Below are 20,100 nucleotides of genomic sequence, written 5' to 3'. Positions count from 1 at the left end.
CTTCTGTTCTAACCAACACCACTCCTGTCTCATTGCCACAGCAAAGGAGCTTTTAAACCAGACTCCCCAAGGCCAGAGATGGTGCTTAGGAGTGATGTGTAGATGGCCCTTTGCATCTCACTATTCCACAGCGAAACCAGGGCTTTGACAGAATCACAACAGCAGTACATAGTTGTCCTTCTATCCAGTGGTGAGATCTACAAGATTAAATAAAGCAGTGCCAGCAATATCCCAAGGCAGATGTGGTAGATAATGTTTTGTAGAGGTACTAGTGGTGGGGATATTTCTCCCCTTTCAAAATAATGTCTGAGAACTTTTGCTCTTTGCCACTTGTGTAGAGGAAGAATGAGGATGTGAAGGTTCAACAGATGTTAGCCTGTATGTCCATGACATACCCAATGAACTTCTAAAACATGGTGTAAATTCACTCAGAGAAACAATCTGTGATGAGCTAGATGCATGGAGAGGAACTAGCAAGAGGGACATTGAAACTTAAACATGTTAGAATCATAATCCACACCTATTCAAAAAAGCATAATGTTCTGAATTACCTGGCCTGTAATCCTGCACCCGATTATAAATCACTTTGATTTTATGTAAACGTATACACCTGGATACAGTAATACAACTGGACCGCAGTGTGAGGTATCTCGATACAAAGCAACATTGATTGCCTTGATGTAAATGCTGAAAGTACTCAATGTTAAGTCATTTAAAGGATCCTTCCTACCACGCAAGGCAGAGCCCAGGTGTTAATTCTTTATGTCCATATAGAAAGTACTTTTGCTATGAAGTATTTGAAACTTCTGGAAATGCTTTAATGGAAATAAGTTTGTTTTAAGGAAAATATTCTTCTAAACGGCAAAACACTGAATACATGCGTAGTTTTTACGAGTCATGATTTCACATCCCCTCTAATTATGACATGAGAATCGTAAAGGCAGGAATAATAAGTAGAGCATGAAGGTGTTTTTGTTTCTGATGGGAATTATTAATTGGATCTCAGGAGTTGAGTGAACGTTTGTTTCTTCGCGTCTGCAAGTGCAACATGCCCCTTTTATGGCAGTTTAGCACTTCATCACCACGACGGGTGTCACAACTTGGAAACTCTTCATAAATAAATGCAGCCAATTGGAACAGCCAGTCCACATGAAATTTCAACAGTGTCTAGAGACCAAGGGTTGTAATGTTTACTGCCCCTCTAGCTAACAATGGAATTTTGGACTTGATGCAAAAAATCTCTTAAATAATAACGGCAAAGTTACAAGATCTTCTGATTTGGAGCTTAGCTGCTGCTGGCATTTGTCGACAGATGTCTGTTAATCAGTTTTTATAGGATACACGATTCCCAGAAGGGAAAAAAAATTAATGCACAAGGTTACAAATGTTGCACGACATTCCAAGATTAGACAGTAGTGGAAACTCTAGAACCTTCTTCTAGGTCCTTAAAAGGAGCCAGAGCTGCCTTTTAAAAATACACAAACACAAACACAACACTCCCAAAATCAAAGCAGTCATAAAAAAACCTAATAATTTTCTGCACTTAAAAATCTAAAGCTACGAGAATTTGAAGCCTATCTGAAGGACGAAAACATTTACTTTTGCCAAAAAAGTGACAAACTAAAATCAAGGGCTATAAAGGATTAGCTCTTGTTGTGGTAACCAAGTGCAACAACTGCTAGCTCCTCTCCCTGTGACTGGAGAGAACTGTGAGTAGATTTACAGGTAGGACTGCCACTCAGCACATCAGTGGAACAAAAGGACTAGCTTAATAATGTGTATGCAGTCACCAATGGATACTGAAGATGTAGTTGAAAGGCAGGTCTCAAATGCCTAGTGGTCACCATAGCCCTCTGTAGCCTCACACATCAGTTTTCAGCTTGCAGAATGGGTATAGGAAACAAAAAATTACAACATGCTGGTTTTTTTACCAAACAGTCCTCCCTGGTCTTCTTGTTGAAAGCATACTTGCTGTAGCACTTTGTGCCTACTGAAATCTGTTTGTTCCTATTTTGAGAACTCTTCCATAATAAGTATGAAATCAGGGAGGAAAGTTATGTGTCCAAATAAACTTGGATGTCTTCCATCAGCTTCAGAAAGATTGTGAGAACAATCTATAGAAAATACAAATAGACAGCAAACCTATAGCTCAGTTAGTTGGTAAAGCATGAGACTCTTAATCTCAGAGTTGTGGTTTTGAGACCCACATTGGGCAAAAGATACCTGCATTGCATTTGTCAGGAGCTCATCCTACACTCAAGTAGGACCCTGGCAGAGACACATGCCCGACTGGCATGTTCTCTCCCTCCTGGTCGTCCATTTGGGAGCTTCAAAAGCTTTCTTCTGCCTGAACATCACAGCGACCAATGCCAACAGACATTGGCACACTTAGGGATCCACAGAGTCTTCGCAACTCAGCATTTTGGCTAATCTACTTTATTTACATATAAACACTGGAGCACTGCATATAAACAAGGAGCACTGCAACATGGCTCCCTCTCTCTCTAACATCAGACAGCAAAGAGAAAAAGAACAAAGGACAATAGTCCCACTTCACGGAACACAGTAACACAAACATCCTGTCTCCGTCACTTCCCACTCTGTGGAGTCAAAACATATACCATCATGTGATAGACAACAATCCCATGACTGCAATCATGGAGCAGGAATCTTAACAGCAGGGGGTTGGATGAGATGACCCTCTGAGTCCCTTCCAAATCTAGGATTCTATATATTTTTGAGCCAGTTCCAAAGCCAATTCAACACATTATCTCCCAACCAAAAAACAAGGGGTTCTATGAAGGGGTTCCCTGTTCTATGAAGGTTTCTGGGAAGCTGTGAAACCCTGTGAAACCCTTCAAACTACAACTCCCACAATTCTTTGGGGAAAGCTACAGCATATAAACCAGTTTCAGACTGGTTCAGATCTTTAATGCAGATATCCCCTAATATAACAGCTGTAAATCATTCAGCAGTAGGCATCTGGTTGCTTTTTCACCTGTGAAATATTATGAATGATAATTTTATGTATTTATTTATAAAACTTCCTTCCTCAGAACTACCCCAAGAATATGTGCATCAAATGTAAGCTCAAAGTAGAGTACAGAACTAAAAACATACATAAACTAAAAACTAGCTGCAGACAATAAAGACCACAATCTAAGACAGAGTTAAATGCTCTAAAGACACTGGGATCAATAGAAGTAAGCACTGTCTGTTGTTAGATTGTGGCCAAAATTTGTGAGCAGTAAGGTAAAAAGCCAGCAATCCTGATTATCTATAAGCGAAAAGAAATAGACTCTTTTTTATCATCAGTGCTTCTGAACTAGAATACGAGGCATAAAAAGCATTTCTACATGTTCACACACAAGAGACAACACAGAATGCCGAGCAAAACTTTAAAGAGCGACTGGAAGCGATGCAGTAATCTAGCTAGCTAAAACTCTTTCTGAATGGTTGCCTCATTGTATTACAGTATCTGCCAGCCACCAAATCCAGACTCATACCGAGGCTGGATTCCCAAGCAGCTATAGAAAACCAAGGGCTGATGGGTCCATTTGTGATCTATTAAATATAGAATGGTTTGATATGTAAGAATTGTGCTGATGCAGTGCCAATTATATTTTCATTAAAGTAAGTTATAGAACTAAGATACTCTCTACTTCTCAGCCAGCACATTCTCCGCACACATGTTCACCACATTTTCCAGCCTCTTGATTGAATAAAAATAGGTCCAATGACTATGATTCAACAAGACTTGGTAAAACTATTTAAAATATTGGCCTGGTACAAAAACAGATCACAGAGTCAAGCCAAATATCTTTAGATTTATGTACAGTTCTTGCAAATCAAACCTAAAGCACAGCAGTAAAAAACAAACAAAATACTACTAAATTCTGGGCTAGGAAACACAAGTTGTTGTCATGGGGGGAAAAGGGTTTCATCCAACGTTGTGTGAGCAGAAGGCAGCAGGGGTGCAGAAAGCTACCAAACATTGCGGTCTGTGTCATTTGGAAATACATAGTGAGAGGAAGAGAAATTGCCCTGAATCAGGAGGAAGAATATTGCGTCCCACTGAGCAAAATTCTTCCACTGAATTTTTGAACCAGCAGTTTTTGACGGTTCAAAGAATGGTGCTGGTTCCTTGGAAGCCCGTCATTTTAGCAAGATTCCAATGTGAATCCTCTCCTGAATCAGGAAGGGTTTTGCATTCAAATCCCCTTCTAAAATGAAAGAAAAGACCTTCCTTTTAGAAGGGGTGAATTTTACAGCAAAATGATGTTTTAAATTGGGTGGTTTGGGAGTTAAGAAAGCAGCAGCCAAGCATCTTAGCATTCCATTGTACATGCATTATTACTATAACAGTGAGCTTGGCCCTCATGCAGGTAGTGAATTGCAACTCCGGCTCCTACACACCCCTTTGTGGGAGAGTTAAATCAGAAAGTCTACATCATAGAACTTTACCTTGGGAATATTTTCATAGCTTCAGGTTGTGTCATAAGGACAAGCAGTGGGTGGATGTTGGGTTCATGCAGAGAAGTGTGTGACTGTGCCTTCAGGCTAATTATATGATTATTACAGGTGTGGGCTTTGTGAAAACCTGTAATGAACACAAGTTAATGTTACTAATATAGATTTTTAAAAAACATGTAGCTTAAGGAGTGTCAAAAGAGAGATGGGTTTTTTGGGTTTTCCCCCTTTAGGTTTCCGGTTCACCTAGGTTGCCTTGTACACTGGGCCGTTCCCAGGGCCAGTAGCTGGGATTCCTGCCTTGGGGGATAAGGGAATGCCACTTTCCCAGACTCCCAGCGCCAAGGCAGGTGCAAAGGAGATGCAGCAACTTGCAAAGAGCAATTAAAGAAACCGCCCGAAACAAATGAAACTAAAAGCAGTTCTTAAAAGTTACATAAGAAGCCACCTCCCACAAAAGATTCTCACTGGTTCATTTCAGCCTTCACGTTAACTACTATTTCATAGCCAGAAGCAACATGAATCCAAGGCTCAAGGAGTGCCAAATTAAGACTCTTTCTCTCACATTCCCCATGAAAAAAATTTTTGTTTTGTTTTTACTATTTCTGCCATTTCCTGAAAGTGTCCCCCACCCCCCCAATTTCATCTGATCTTGTTAGCAATGAGTCTGATTCTAGTAATTCAGAATTAAACTCAAGACAAATTCTTCTACTAGGCTTCTGTCTGTTTCACACAGAGCCTTCTTTTGTAGAAAAACAGTTAACGTAATAGGGAAAACCACTGACTGTCACCTCCTTCTCCTTCTTTGGCCTGATGGATAACGCAAAATGAGCTTTATGGTGAGGAGCTTAACAATGCAAAGCTTCTTGACAAATTTTAACTTTATTTTCTATTGTGTAAATGCTAAAATATATTGTAACATGCTCACAACCGCAGGCGAAACATTAAAATGGATAACCATTATATATTTAACAAGATGGGAACAAGTTGCTACTATCGTCAAATTGTTCCTATGCACACCAGGATTCAGATTCTATAAACACGGAGAACATGTCATTTGATAATGTATTCCCATGCTTCTAAGCATAGAAGACGATGGGAGTGAGACTGTTTCCTAATTCACAGATTCCTTTTGCCTTCCAGCAATCTATTCTGTAGGGTAAATTAATTGTGGGAATTACTCATGGGGTGGGGGGAGAAGCAGTAATTAATTCCTACATTTAGACGTCACCAAACTGTTCAGAACTCCCACTAGCCAATCAGACATGAACTTCCTTTTTTTGCTGTAATGAGAGTTGCAAAATAAGGCAAATACTACGCAGTTTCTGCCTGTAGGGCATGGGGGCTTTGACAAACTGTGATCGGTACACTGAAGATCTAGACTTGATTGCTACCTTTGCTGAAAAGATTAACTGACACACCTTTCTTTAAACAAATCATGTTCTTTAGTTTCACAAAGATTTATTTCTTCAACTCTGGCTGTAAGCTACGGGTATTACGAGTAACAAACTTCGTCTTAACTACACTTTCAGCCCAATTATCTACAATTATACAGTGGTACCTCGGGTTACAGACGCTTCAGGTCACAGACTCCACTAACCCAGAAATAGTACCTCGGGTTAAGAACTTTGCTTCAGGATGAGAACAGAAATCACGTGGCAGCAACGGGAGGCCCCATTAGCTAAAGTGGTACCTCAGGTTAAGAACAGTTTCAGGTTAAGAACGGACCTCCAGAACGAATTACGTTCTTAACCCGAGCTACCATTGTATCTACCTTTATTTACATATCTTTATGCATCTATATTGGAGTGGGGAAATTTTTTGTGGACCCCCTAAATTTGTCCCTTTTTCATCCCCCCCCCCCCCCCCCGCTTCTATGGGTATGATGCTATGAAGCCAAAATACTTGTTTAGGGCTCCCCAAATTTTCCATTTAAAAAAATTAAAAAGAACATAAGAGGAGAAATTTGGATCAGGATGGATCAGGCCAATGGCCAGTCTAGTCCAGCATCTTGTTCTCACAGTGATTCCCAACCAGATGCCTGGGGGAAAGCAGCAAGCAAGATTCGAGCTCAAGAACAACTGATACTCAGAGGCATTGCTGCCTCCAAATACGTGGTGTCGGGCCCTTCCTGAGCAGTAGTTTCCAACCCATTTTCTGTCTTCAGACTCCACTCCAGCTGGTTTCACCTAAAGTAATAAGAAGATGATTCAAAATCCCAATCTTCAAGTGCCACTGAAATCTGATTCCCCCTAGGAGAGATTAAAGAATAGCAGCTCCTCAAAGAAAGAGACTTAGAATCCTTGTTTGTACTTTAAGAAGACCTAAGTGGGTTTCCCTAGATTTTCCCCTTAACAAATTAAGAATATAAGAGCCCTGCTGGATCAGACCATCTAGCCTAGCATCCTGTTCTTGCGGCGATCAACCAGATGCCAGTGAGAAGCCCATAAACAGGACACAAGAGCCTCGGATGCTAGAGTCTAGATGCCTCTGATAGTCTTACAGTGGTACCTCGGGTTAATTACTTAATTCTTCTGGAGGTCCGTTCTTAACCTGAAACTGTTCTTAACCTGAAGCACCACTTTAGCTAATGGGGCCTCCTGCTGCCGCTGCACCACCGGAGCACAATTTCTGTTCTCATCCTGAAGCAAAGTTCTTAACCTGAGGTAATATTTCTGGGTTAGCGGAGTCTGTAACCTGAAGCGTATGTAACCTGAAGAGTATGTAACCCGAGGTACCACTGTATCTTCTATTCATTTGTCTTATTCCTCTTTTAAAGCCATCAAAGTTGGTGACAACTCCATTGTCGAATTCTAGGTAGGTTGGAAGGACAAAACTCAATTTTCTCTGCCAATTTCATTTCTGACCTGACTTCGTAACTTTCTACTGATCCTACTTCGTAACTGAAATTAATCTGGATTACATACACATGCATGTAAAAATATCAGGTAACTTGAAGCTTCTTAGCTGGCAGTCCAAATACCCCATCAGAAGCAGCTTTATGACATTTCCACATTCTCCACGTATGCCGTATTCCAGAGGAGTCTGACCCACACAACCTTGCAAAATGGAATCAGTAACAGCTTGCTGTTAATTCAGAACAAATTCCCTTCCAAAAATACATTTTTTAAAATGCCACAGCAACTAGCAATGCGCTTCCAAAAAGCTTGACATGTCGAAATACAGGGTTAGGAAAAGTCTAATAAACTATCAAAAATATGGTTCCATCATGTAGCTAGTAATAAAATGGAAATACTTTCATAGTTCTTCATCTACATTGCATTCATTATGTGGTTCCAATGTCTTCATATCGAAAGCTGTGGAATCAAACACATCCCTACAAAATCATTTATTTACTCTATTTAACCCTCTCATTCCATGCAACAACTAGCTACTTCCATATATAAACAAGCACAACTGCAAGCAGATCTCAGAATCACTGCTGTGAAGCAATAGTCATTCTGAACAAAATCTCCCCCCCCCCCATTTTTAATGGAAAATATTACATATACTGGGGTATGTTGCTCAGTACCTTTGAGATGAAACAGATTTACATTGAATAAACAGACAGATATTTTATTATGCTGCTAATGCAGTTGAAGCTCATGATTCAAACCTCACATAACTGTGTGCTGAGCAACTTCTACATTAACTGAACCCCACTAAATACTGAGCCCCCCTCCTTTTGCAAGTTTCTGTTTTCATATCATGTTGGTTTAGGGGGAAAGTATCATCAAGCAAATGGCACAAAAGCTGAAATGTTCCTATGTTTTTTATTGAAGCCCTGGGCACAGATTGTGGAAGCTCCATAAAATCCCAATGGCTGGTTCTTTAAGGCTTCAAGGAACAGGGCACAGCTTGGAAACAGCAAAGCTTTAAGAGCAACAGAAATAGACAGTCCCTGACCTTGTGTGACCAAAGTCAGAGATGCTCCTCAGCTTGACTGAGCTAAAGCTTCTAAGAGGTAGTCCTTTTCTACCCTATTAAGCCATCTCCTTAATTTCCCAAAGTTGGGTCTCATCAGTTCCCATCATCCCTGACCACTGGTCCTGCTAGCTAGAAATTATGGTATTTGTAAGTCCAACAACAGCTGGAGACCTAAGTCTGGGAAATCCTATCTTAGTTCATATAACTACCCTAACCCCAGTCCTACCTAGAGGGACACAGAGCGCCTACACTATACATTCCAAGACACCCTTCCTCAAGTTTGTGCTTTCCAGATGTTTTGGGTTACTATGACTGTGCTAGCTGGATTTGGTGGGAGTTATAGTCTGAAATTATACATCTGGAGGGTACCAGGCAGAAGAAGGCTTTTCTAAGGCAAATTAGAGAGAGAGAGACAATGAAAGTGTCCCAACCAAAGAAACAATCAGTTCAAACGTTATTGTTGGGAAAAGACCTTGATGTTGGGAAAGATGGAGGGCACAAGGAGAAGGGGACGACAGAGGACGAGATGGTTGGACAGTGTTCTCGAAGCTACGAATATGAGTTGGACCAAGCTGTGGGAGGCAGTGGAAGACAGGAGTGCCTGGCGTGCTCTGGTCCATGGGGTCACGAAGAGACGGACACGACTAAACGATTAAACAACAATCCTGTGTCCCAAATCCAAAATACTGGGATCAATACATGACTGCGGGGGTGAAAAGGAATTCAACATGAGAGTGAGAGTCAAAGTAGATGTTATTTTAATTGTGTAGCAAGCAACAATGTCTCTCTTCCCCCTTCATTTAATATACAGGCTCAAATGGACAAGAGATTATCATGGCAACATGGAAGAGGAAAAACTTATTCCTTTCCTCCCCAGATGCTATCAGAAGGAAACCCTCACTCCCTCCTGAGTGACAAGGGGAGTGACAAGGGGAGATTTATTCCCCACCCTCAATGTTGGGCCCGGGTGAGTGAGGGATTTTTCTCCTGATCATGGATGGGTAAAGAAAAAATAAACCTTTCCCTGCACAATGTGGTCTGGATGACAATTCCTCCCCTCTCCACACAGGCTTATAATTTAATAAAGAAAAAAAACACAGACATAGCTGCATACTACACATTTAGCTCAATAAGCAGTATACATATATACATACATAATTTAATTTGTATGCCACCCTTTCCGCAGTTCAAACCATGCTCAAGGCAACTTACGTTAAAAAAAATGTAACTACAACATAACAAAAGTCATCATAAACAATAAACACTAAAAAATACACAACCAAACTGAACAATTTCCACATAAATCAAAAGAAGAACTAAAATAAAAATACAAAAAAGCAGCAGCAACAGCTACAATGACCCTCACCCCCGCCCCGCAACAAAAACCCCTAAACAGTGTGGCCTTGCATTCCAGGGTTTCAAACTTTGAATAATAGATTTGCCTAAGCCTAAGCCTAAGCCAAAGCAATACCAGAACCAAATCACGGGACCACTGAAAAATTAGTTATTCAAATCCACGATGTATTGAGACATAAGGGTGCGTAGCTTATAAGGAAATAAAAGAAAGTAGCCTTAAAAGGCCAACATTCTCAAGTCACATATGTTTGCAAATGGCTTGGGAATACAGACAAATGATCAAATATATATGAACCCACATGCATATTTTGTTGGGGAAGGATTCCCCACCCACCAATGTCATCCAAAACTACAAGCAGTTTGATACGGAACATATCTTACTCTAGAACTGAATGAGTTGCCGCCTGTGGGTGGTAACGGTACAGAAGGAGGCACTGGTTGACTCGAAAGACTCCACCACCTTTTCGGAGATGTTCATAAAAGAACAGCAGGTCTTCTGGGGTGCCCTGGGGGGAAAAACACCACATTTTTTCCAGATCAAAAGCAGGTAATAGTACAAGCGTAACTGTGCCTACTCAGAAGAAAGTTGTATTGAATTTAATAGGGTTTACTCCGAGGAAAGTGGAGTAAGAATCCTGTGTGATATATTATGTGATTGTGTTCAATGACATCTAAAAAAATATTGACATTAGAACCAATGCATACACCTATCTAATGGATATTTAGAGACATTCCCTGAAGCTAATTTAATATAGAGCATTACACTTGCACAGGACATCCACAGATCAAATGTTATAGGCCTTTTGCTGTACTTTATCAATGTCAAAAGCACACCTGCATGCTCCCTGTAAAAAAAAAAAATACTGCGAATGGCAAACCTTCCAGATCTCCAGTTGCTTGTCATAAGATTGCTAAGAAGCAGGTGGCATGTCCAACTACATCCACACAGCACAGTGCTGAGTGAGCATCTCATCACAAAAACTTCTTGAGAATGAGAAAGAGAGATCTGATCAGAAACATCCCTTTGCCATGAAAGTAGTATTTTAGCAAAGTGAGGAGAGGATGTTTATGGCCTCCCAAATGTGCAATATTGTTTCAGGATGAGAGAGTCCATTTCAATGCGTAGGTCTATGGGCATGCCCCAGTACCATTCTGCTGCAAATTAAGCCGCACAACCATTTCAAAACCCTGCCCTCTTGTTTTCATATAACCAAAGGTGATGACTAAACAACATCTGTTTGAATTTAGCAACACTGCAGCCTCTTGAGACTATAAAACAGCCCAAATAATTGTCAAATGTTCTCAAAATATTGTTTGTTTCTCATCCCACTCTCGGTTACCAAGCTGTCATGTGATGGTGCTATGTAAATAAATAACTGATTTACTCGGCATGGAGTATTTATTCAAGCATTGTGGCATCAGAATGAAAATGAATCGCCACATGCTTATCCACACGCTAGGTGGCTAAACCTTTATTCGAGGAGCATGTTAGCTTTTTATTACACATCATTTAATGCCTGTACAAAATGAAATTGCTAAAATAATTAGAGCATTGTGTTACTTTGCTTGATTTTCCTTTGGCTTCAGATTATTAAGAATATTATGTATTAAATGAACCTTTGGTACTAAATTTGAGAAATGCTGATTTCTCCCCCCACTGCAGGGTTTATTGGTCCAATGCATTTTGAAATTACAGTTCCTCTTCAGAGGCACTGCAAATAAGAACTTGGAATTCAGTACTTATATGAAGCAAACACCAAAGTTCCCAACTGGGGTGGGATGGATGGCAGTCATCGTACCAACTCCCAACATGCCCACCAAACCTCTAGATATAATTACCTCCCTTCTCCTCATTTTTTGAGACAACATTCTGAGGAAGCCTTCTTACTCTGATTCAGGCATTTCTCCTTCTTCCAAACATCAGCTGGATGCTCTTGGCCTCCAATTAATGCCAAATACATGCAGAGACACTTCTTCTCTAAAAAGCCAGTGTGCCCGCAGCAATTACCCTATAATTTAAGGCTGAATCATACATCTAGGAGTGCCATGGACCCAGACTTTGGGTTTCTAAAATTACTTTTTCTAATTTGAAAGCCTAATGATAGAAGAATGGAAACAACAATTACGGAGTATAATCTATAGTATTATGACTATGGACACATTAAAAAGTATACATATCAACACAATTGGGACAATGAATTAAGAGAAAATATTCCTGAATAAGTATGGAAGTGAGTTTGGCACTCAGACTCATCGGATGACGAGATTGTTCTAGGTTGGCAGGAGTGGCAAAAAAATGTCTAAAAAAGCATTGCTTTCAGCACACTGAAACCCACCATGCCCTGGGAATCAAAAGAGGGCACCTGAGCGGTAGTCAACAAAATACGTAGTCTCTCAAACAGCAACAAAAAATTCACAACTGCATATTATCAATTGCAATCTTAACAAAGATGCATCAGGACATCCAGAGGTACTGCATTAGTTGTAGTTTACGTGTCACCTTCAAAGGTAGCCCCACATAAAGCGCATTGCGGTAGTCCAAGTGAGAGATATCCAGAGTATGCACCACTCTGGTGAGACAGTCCGCAGGCAGGTAGGGTCTCAGCCTGCGTACCAGTTGGAGCTGGTAAACAGCTGCCCTGGACACAGAATTGACCTGTGCCCCCATGGACAGCTGCGAGTCCAAAATGACTCCCAGGCTGCGCACCTGGTCCTTCAGGGGCACAGTTACCCCATTCAGGACCAGGGAGTCCTCCACACCTTCCTGCCTTCTGTCCCCCCAAAACAGTACTTTTTGTCATGATTCAACCTCAATCTGCTAGCCACCATTCATCCCCCAACTGCCTCCAGACACCCATACAGCACATTCACCACCTTCACTGGTTCTGATTTGAAAGAGAGGTAGAGCTGGGTATCATCCGCATACTGATGAACACCCAGCCCAAATCCCCTAATGATCTCTCCCAGCGGCTGCATGTAGATGTTGAAAAGCATGGGGGAGAGGACAAAACCCTGATGCACCCCACAAGTGAGAGCCCAGGGGTCTGAACACTCACCCCCCCCCACCACTTTCTGAACACGGCCCAGGAGGAAGGAGCAGAACCACTGTATAACAGTGTAAAACAGTGCCCCCAGCTCCTCTAGATAGTCCAGAAGGATGTTATGGTCGATGGTATCAAAAGCCGCTGAGAGATCCAGCAGAACTAGGAAACATCTCTCACCTTTGTCCCTAGCCCACAGGAGATCATCGACCAAGGCAGTTTCAGTCCCATTAACTACATATATATAACATATATAACAGCGTAGCTAATACATTTTGGAGGTGTGGAGCATTGCGTGCTGATATATTCGTATTTTTGGTCATGCCCTAAAATTGTGGTATTTTGGAAAGTTGCAATAAATGAGATTAAACTTATAAGAGGGTATGAATTGCCAGAGGCACAATTAATTATATTGTTTAGAAATATTAAAGATCTGGTTTTACCAGTGGTGGGAAAATGATGAGTGGTCACAGGGAGACGAGGGAGAAAACTGGGAAGAGGAGGAATCTGAAGGGGTAACAAGGCTTAGTAAGCTGGGAGTCTGTGGCAGAAAGAAGTCCAGAATCAAAGGCAGAAGCTGAAGCAGGGAAGAAGGGAGGCTAAAAGGCGGAAATGAATCCAGCTGGTGAAGAGGCACAGGTGTCTCCCCCTCCTGCTGAGACAAGCTGCTCTTCTCCCTTGTCTCCAAGAACCAGTAGCCTGAAAAGGGTGGAGGAGAGATTGGCAATGTGCTATTGCTGTCTCCGTTTGCTTGGGGGGGGGAACCCTAGAGAGGAGGGGACTTAGGCAGCTGTGGGGAGGCAGGGACCTTCAGTCTCAGCCACAGCTTCATGGGGGCAAGACCTACTGGAGATGAGTTGCTGTGCTCATTAGGCCTGACACTCCTGCGCAGATCGTGTTTTTGCTAATAAAGAGTTCGCTCCAACTTGCACAGTGTGATTTACTGCTGGCTTGCTTCTGACAGCGGGTTTGGAAGGAGCTGTGGGACTTGGGGGTAAGGGTTAAAGAGCTGGGAGTTGGCATGGCGGTAGATGGGGTTGGTTGAGTGGAGCAAGCAGGAGCAGAGCCCCTAGTAAAAATAAACAACAACTTTTAATAGATGCAAATAATGGTTAATGAGTACAACGCATTAAGTCCATCTATCTCAGTAATGTCTATACCGACTGCCAGTAGCTTTTGCAAAATTTCAGATGGGGGTCTCTCCCAGGCCTACTTGGAGATTGGGGATTGGGACATTCTGCGTGCAAAGCAGACGCTCTACCTCTGAGCTTCAGCCCTTACATGAAAGATACTGTATTCAGGTTTCTATAATTTGTATTAATAGGTGTATTAAGTAACACGGTGGGCAGTAACAAAACTGCGCTGTGGGAGGGTGAAAGAAGACATAACCGCCAGAAGGAGAAAACCAGAATTCCTTCAACCTACCGTCTAGCTAGATTTATGCTTCCCCTGTGCTCAACTCTGTGGTGTTGCTTTGTGTCAACTGCAAAATTTAAACCTGCTTCTGTTCCTCATGTCACGCTCCAAGCTAAGTCAAGTTAGGCACCTGGTTCTAATTATCTAGCAGCTTGCTACCCAAGGTCACATGCCTATTTGTAGATTCCATTACACTACATACCGTACCCAGTACTTAAGGTTCTCCCCCCCACACACACACACATATGATGCAATTATTTTCATCAAGTTTCATAACTAAGAATATTGTGCAATTCTTCATGGACCATGTCTGGTGGATGTAAACAGTGGAACAAAGTAGATGAGTGCAGTAAAAAAAAGGACTGCAGAAGACAGAGCTAGAAATATTCCAAGTGTTCAGAAATCTGGTGCTGATGCCTAAACATGTTTAACCCAGTAAAGATTGGCATTTAATAGGTAGCCAGGGGAGAAATGATGTTGGCCAGGTCTAGATGCAGAACCTAACTTTCTCTTGGTTCCAAGAGAAAGCAGCTTCAGCCTGCACATCCACACTTGGCCAGTGTATTTCTTACATATGTCATGTAATGTTCAACAGCTAAGCATCAGATCCACTGGCCATGTATCCCAATAGTGAAAGTGCAGTATCACCAGATGCAAGCACACGTGCCTGGATACACCCACATAGACCCAATGAAATTAATGGACTTAAGTTAGTCGTGAACAATACTTTTAATCTGCCTGAGTTAAAAAGCTAGTTGACTACAACCCATGGCCTCTTGAAGGCTTGTGGGCGAGACTTATCAGGAGAGGAATAATGTGTGGCTCAGCAAATAGTAACATCACACAAACTTGATTCATACCAAGAATCCTTCAAAAGATATATAATACAAAAATTCATCTCAATAGATTAATGCTGAAATCCTAAGTCCTGAACTCAGTCCAATACTACCAACTTGGAAGCATTAGAATTAAAGAATCTAGTCTAAGATTGACTTGTAGAAAGGATCAAATGTGCTTCAGACAGTCCAAGTTAAATCCGTGGAAATGATAACAGCACACAGACTGTTATACACATAGAGATACAAAGGTCAATGTGTATCTGGCAGAGGACATATCTGACCTCAGAAAAACAATTGGCTTAAGCTGAAGCAAAGCATACAAAAGTCAAGAGGATGGGTCAGAGGCTTGATCAGTGACAGTCTCCTATGCATGTCCTCTAACCATGTATCTGCTCCACCTGTAAACCAATTGCAGGAGGGTACAGCCCTCACTTCACTGTTGCTTATCTTTGTGTATTTGTATGCATGCCTGTGTTGGGCCTGTAGCAAAATTTTAGTTTCATAGGTGCTTTAAATCTCAGCAGAGACATGCTCACTGGAGACCCAGCACATTAATTTCATGCTTAGACTGTTTTAAAAACCGCTCCCCCCAGAATTATACAAATCCTGCTAAGCCTCTTGCTAGCTGTGTGACTGAACCCCATTGTCCTGTCCCGATAGGCCTTTAAATCATTTTGACCTGATCCTAAAACAGGAAATCTGTGATGAAGTTATAATTGCTGCATTGTTTGGGAAATAAAGTTAAAGGATTAGTCTCCCAAGCAGAAATATGTGAACAGCACTGGCAAACAATACTCTAATTAAACATGGAAAGCGGTGGAAATTCAGTGACTACCTCAGCATGCTTAGTAACATGTTATCAAGACATGTCGCTAAAAGGGCTTGTTTTAAAGCAGTCCATAAGCCTAATTTATTTGGCTCCAGCACTTTCTTTCTTGGACATATCTCAAGTACAGATCTCTGTTCAGTTTTACCCATAATGTGCCAAGAATATCAGAGTCTGCGTTTTGTCTTGATTTTTCCCTAGAGCCCCTTGACAAATCATTTGACAACCTTACAATACTTTAATTCAGCTTCTTCTTTAAAAAAAAGAAAAAGGCAAAGCTGAACCAAATATTTCCCCCCTATTTCATGGCTTAAATAATAAATAACAACAACACTCTCCCACTTTGACTAACAAAACAGAAGTGAAACTATTCTAATAATCCTCACCAAATCACATATTGCAGCTTAGCTCTGTAGATTTATTTCCTGGTTACTTGCAAGGAGAGAAACAAAATTAAGGACAAAGCCACTTAATTCACAGGCTGCAGTTGAAACACTACCAGCTTCCAATATACTATTGTTCTTGGGATTCATTAAAAATTACTCTCTCCTGAAGATTTTTGAAAACTGACATGCCTAACATTAAGTCTGGAAATAATGAGGGAAGATATCGCATAAGCCAGAGGCAGAACTTCTGGCAGATAACTATAGACCATGGGGAAGTCTAGAAAACCGGGGATAAAATGTATTAAAGTCTCAAGCAAAGATCGATGTTTCACACACCTCTGCTAAGCACTCTTTCTGAATTCGTAAGAGTGGCATCTTTCACTCTTATGAATACTCAAGTTTTCTTTTCTGCTTTAGCACATAAGAGTACGAAAAAGGATACCATCCCCACCATTCATGTTCCTGCATGGGTTATTTATCTGGGTATGCCTTTGAAATGAAAAGAAGGTTACAGCAATGACTTGTGGGGAAATCAGCATCCTCCTCTGAGGAGCACAGGAATTCTCTGCATCAGGAGTGATTGAATTACTCAGTCTCCAGCGGAGGCTGACTAGAAGGAGGGAAGGCCAGAAAGGTAAACAATTCAGAATGGAAATGGTTCAAAAGCACACAAAAAAGCTACACTTATTGAACTACGCTTATTGAGCAGTAAAAGTTGTGTTTTCTCAATCAAGGCTATCACACAAAACTCAACTCCCGTAAATTAGGAAAGGACTCCTATCAATTCTACAAAACAGTCCTCCTTACTGACCTATTTAAAGACACAGTGGAGCCTTACCTTGCAACCTGAAATCTTGGGACTGTATAAGGAGCGAACAGGTTTATTGTAGTGTAAACATTTGTAGATTAGAGTCTGCTTCATCATCCACAAAGCTTATTTCACAATAAATCTGTTTGTTCTTAAGATGTCACAAGACTACTGCAGCAACTCCCGTCTCCCTCAATAAATTAACACCGTTCTGAAACTTGGGAATCACACGTTAGCTGCAGAAGAACCCACTACAGCTTTAAAATAAATGTAGATGGAGGAAATGCTATCAAAGGGATCTGCAAAAAGCTTTTGATCATGCATTCTAAGTGTATTACGTAATAAGATCTTTATTTCATGTCTCTGGTGTATGCCTTTCATTTTAACATTCGAAGAGCAGGTGTACAGATTTAGTCACAAATGAGAAAAGCAGGTTGCTGCTATGGATACTTTTTGGTGCATGGCAATACTGGAATGTAGACGTTTCAGTCTGTTTCTATACTTATTGGCAGCAACATGACACCTGCAAGTTACTCTGCTAGATACTAAAAGAAGGAAAGGAGATGATTTCTTAACAGTGCATCTGGTAAATTGGGGGTGTTTCTCTTCCCTCATTTCTGTGGCATTTTCTCTCCTGTGGTGAGGCATCCCCCTTAATATTAGGGGTGTAGTTGGTGGGAGAACACTATACAGTCTTCCTCTGCCCTAGAGAGGAAAGCGGCTTCTAAGGAAGAAGCATTGTTCCTCAGTGTCGTGTGTGTCCTTAGTTTCCCCTATGAAGGTAAAGCTTGCACTACTTGTTCAGGCAATAAGTCTATCTTTGTACAAACATGGTCAGGTTATATCCCACCACTTTACATTTCAGGAGAATGTGAGATAGCAAGGCCCACTCCATCGGCCTTGTGGGGATAAAGTGTCACTTTGCTTTTCATTTTCTAGAACCATCTTCTGCCAAGAGCGTCCCATTTGGTTGCATCAGAGTGAAAGAGGAGACAAGAGAGTTCCACTCCATCAGCGTGGCTGGGACCAAATGTCATTTGGCCTCTCTTTAGGGTTTCCCAAACTTGAGTCTCCAGGTGTTTTTGGACCACAGTTCTTGTCATCTCTGAGCACTGGTCCTGCTAGCTAGGGATGGTGGAAGTTGTAGTCCAAAAACAGCTGGAGACCCAGGCTTGGGAAATCCTGCCCTAAAACCACATTCCTCATTGGCACTTCAATCTGGTACTTCTTCATACAGCACCTCGACCATGATCTGTAGCCAAGAAGAAACCTCAGCTGCACATCAAGGTTAAGGAGCAGAAAGCTTAAACACAATCCCATACCGCACTGAGCTAAAGGAAATGGGGAGGAGGCTCCATGGAAGGCTCCACTTTTGCTTTAAGCCTTGCTTTGGTGCAGCGTTACATGTGAACACAGCCAATAAATGGTTCCATACTAGTACCAGCACCTCTGGACACACTCCCAGTGGCAATGCTGCTAATGACAATGTTATCGTTTTTAACACTATGGAAATAAATTCATGGAAACAGATCTGTCCCTTTTTTGTCTGCTCATGCATTTTTCATTAGTGTTCCAATTATTGTATGGGAGCCAAGAGAGCATCTTTATTAGGTACAACCTCAACTCTCTACTTGAAGGGGGATGTCAGCTGTACTCGAGAGTTCAGCACAGGTAACATTAAACCAGACTTAAGGTTTTGCTCGTCTTCACAATGCTTACCTTTCCTGCTTCATCAAATCTGCCCACATGACAAAACCATTCTCGGGAACAGAACCAAGTTGGCATAATTACAGTTGGTCCATGGGAAGTAAAAACCTGAAAAGGGAGCATAAAAGCACACACTATTACTATAAAGAGTCCCATTCTTAACAAGTATGTTTTACAAACCATACACACGACAATTTCCTTCATTGACATTAATCTAATAGCATGCATACTGTAGCAAGTGTGGCATAAACTTTTTCCCTGTTATGAGCAGTGTATAAGGACAAATTATAAGAGATGCTGGGATACAATATTTCCCGTGCTTTGTTTTCCTTAGCTCAAAGCAGCAATGGATGGTGGAGGAGGAGTAAGATTAGTGGAACAAGCTGAGGAATACAATAATGTAAACTTTTCTCTGTTCTTTTCTTGCCCCCCTCCCTTCCCCTCCCAAAAAATCTGTATCCCCTATTAGGTAAGCAGTACCTTTGGAGGGGGATGCAGGGAGGGAATTTAAATTAGGAAATTACGACATCCACTCCCTCCACATGGGGGACATCCACTCCTCTGACCTGACTCCTTCTACACTTGTGACTTGTTTCAACTAAAAACAAAGCAAAGCAGAACAAAACTCAAGAGTCTCCAAGCATTTTATCTAGTCTACCCTTCTAAGTCACTGTGTCCCAAGTCGTGTGTGTAGAAAACACACACACACTCCACAACACAGTTTACACAATAAATGCTATATTCTGTCCAGAGACTGATTTGCATTCTCTACGTATATTCTTGTTTCTGTGTGCAACATTTATGAAGAAGCCCTCAAATATCAACCTGACGATGGGGTTTGCTAAGACTGTTTGCTACTTGAGTGTAAGATTGAGGCTCAAGCAAACATCTTCTATTTGTTCCTCGGTGGTGTGTAGCAAGATCTCTATAAACCTTGAAGACCTGGGGTCGGAAATGGAGTTCTTGTGAATCAAACACACCTGGGTGCTTTACTATTTGCAAAGAACATGCCAAAATTAACAGCCAATGGAAAGTACTGACTTGCATGCAAACCAAACAGAAAATATTTGAGCATGTACACACATATGAACACAGATAGCCTTTTGGTACCTGGAAAAAAGATATCTGAATGAAACTAGTGTCTTGGAAATACAATGAATGTAGCGCATAATTTGTATATTTTTTAATGTTGACAGCTTCACTGAGTAATACCAACAAAACCAGGAAGGTTTATAATCGCCCTTTTCTGCTTTAAACAAATATGTTTCAAACCTAGTGTTGAAATAAACCAGAATATCCGGATTATGTAAGGTAAACCTGTTCA

At 41.2% G+C, this 20,100-nt stretch overlaps 1 protein-coding gene across 5 annotated transcripts in view; it reads right to left on the bottom strand.

The window, feature by feature from the left end:
- The window catches only part of B3GNTL1 (UDP-GlcNAc:betaGal beta-1,3-N-acetylglucosaminyltransferase like 1), a 162,087-nt gene that overhangs the window by 27,470 nt on the left and 114,517 nt on the right, over positions 1–20,100 (bottom strand). For all 5 annotated transcript variants that reach the window (XM_083428426.1, XM_083428425.1, XM_083428428.1 and 2 more), the window contains 2 exons: positions 18,789–18,884; positions 10,135–10,259 (listed from right to left, as the gene is read on the bottom strand). In XM_083428426.1, coding sequence (XP_083284552.1) covers positions 10,135–10,259; positions 18,789–18,884 — 221 coding nt within the window. The remainder of the gene's footprint in view (positions 1–10,134; positions 10,260–18,788; positions 18,885–20,100) is intronic.

The sequence above is a fragment of the Podarcis tiliguerta genome (assembly GCF_965153285.1).
Source record: "Podarcis tiliguerta genome assembly, chromosome: 2".
NCBI classification, from domain to species: Eukaryota; Metazoa; Chordata; class Lepidosauria; order Squamata; family Lacertidae; genus Podarcis; species Podarcis tiliguerta.
This window is presented reverse-complemented; position numbering and strand designations above follow the sequence as displayed.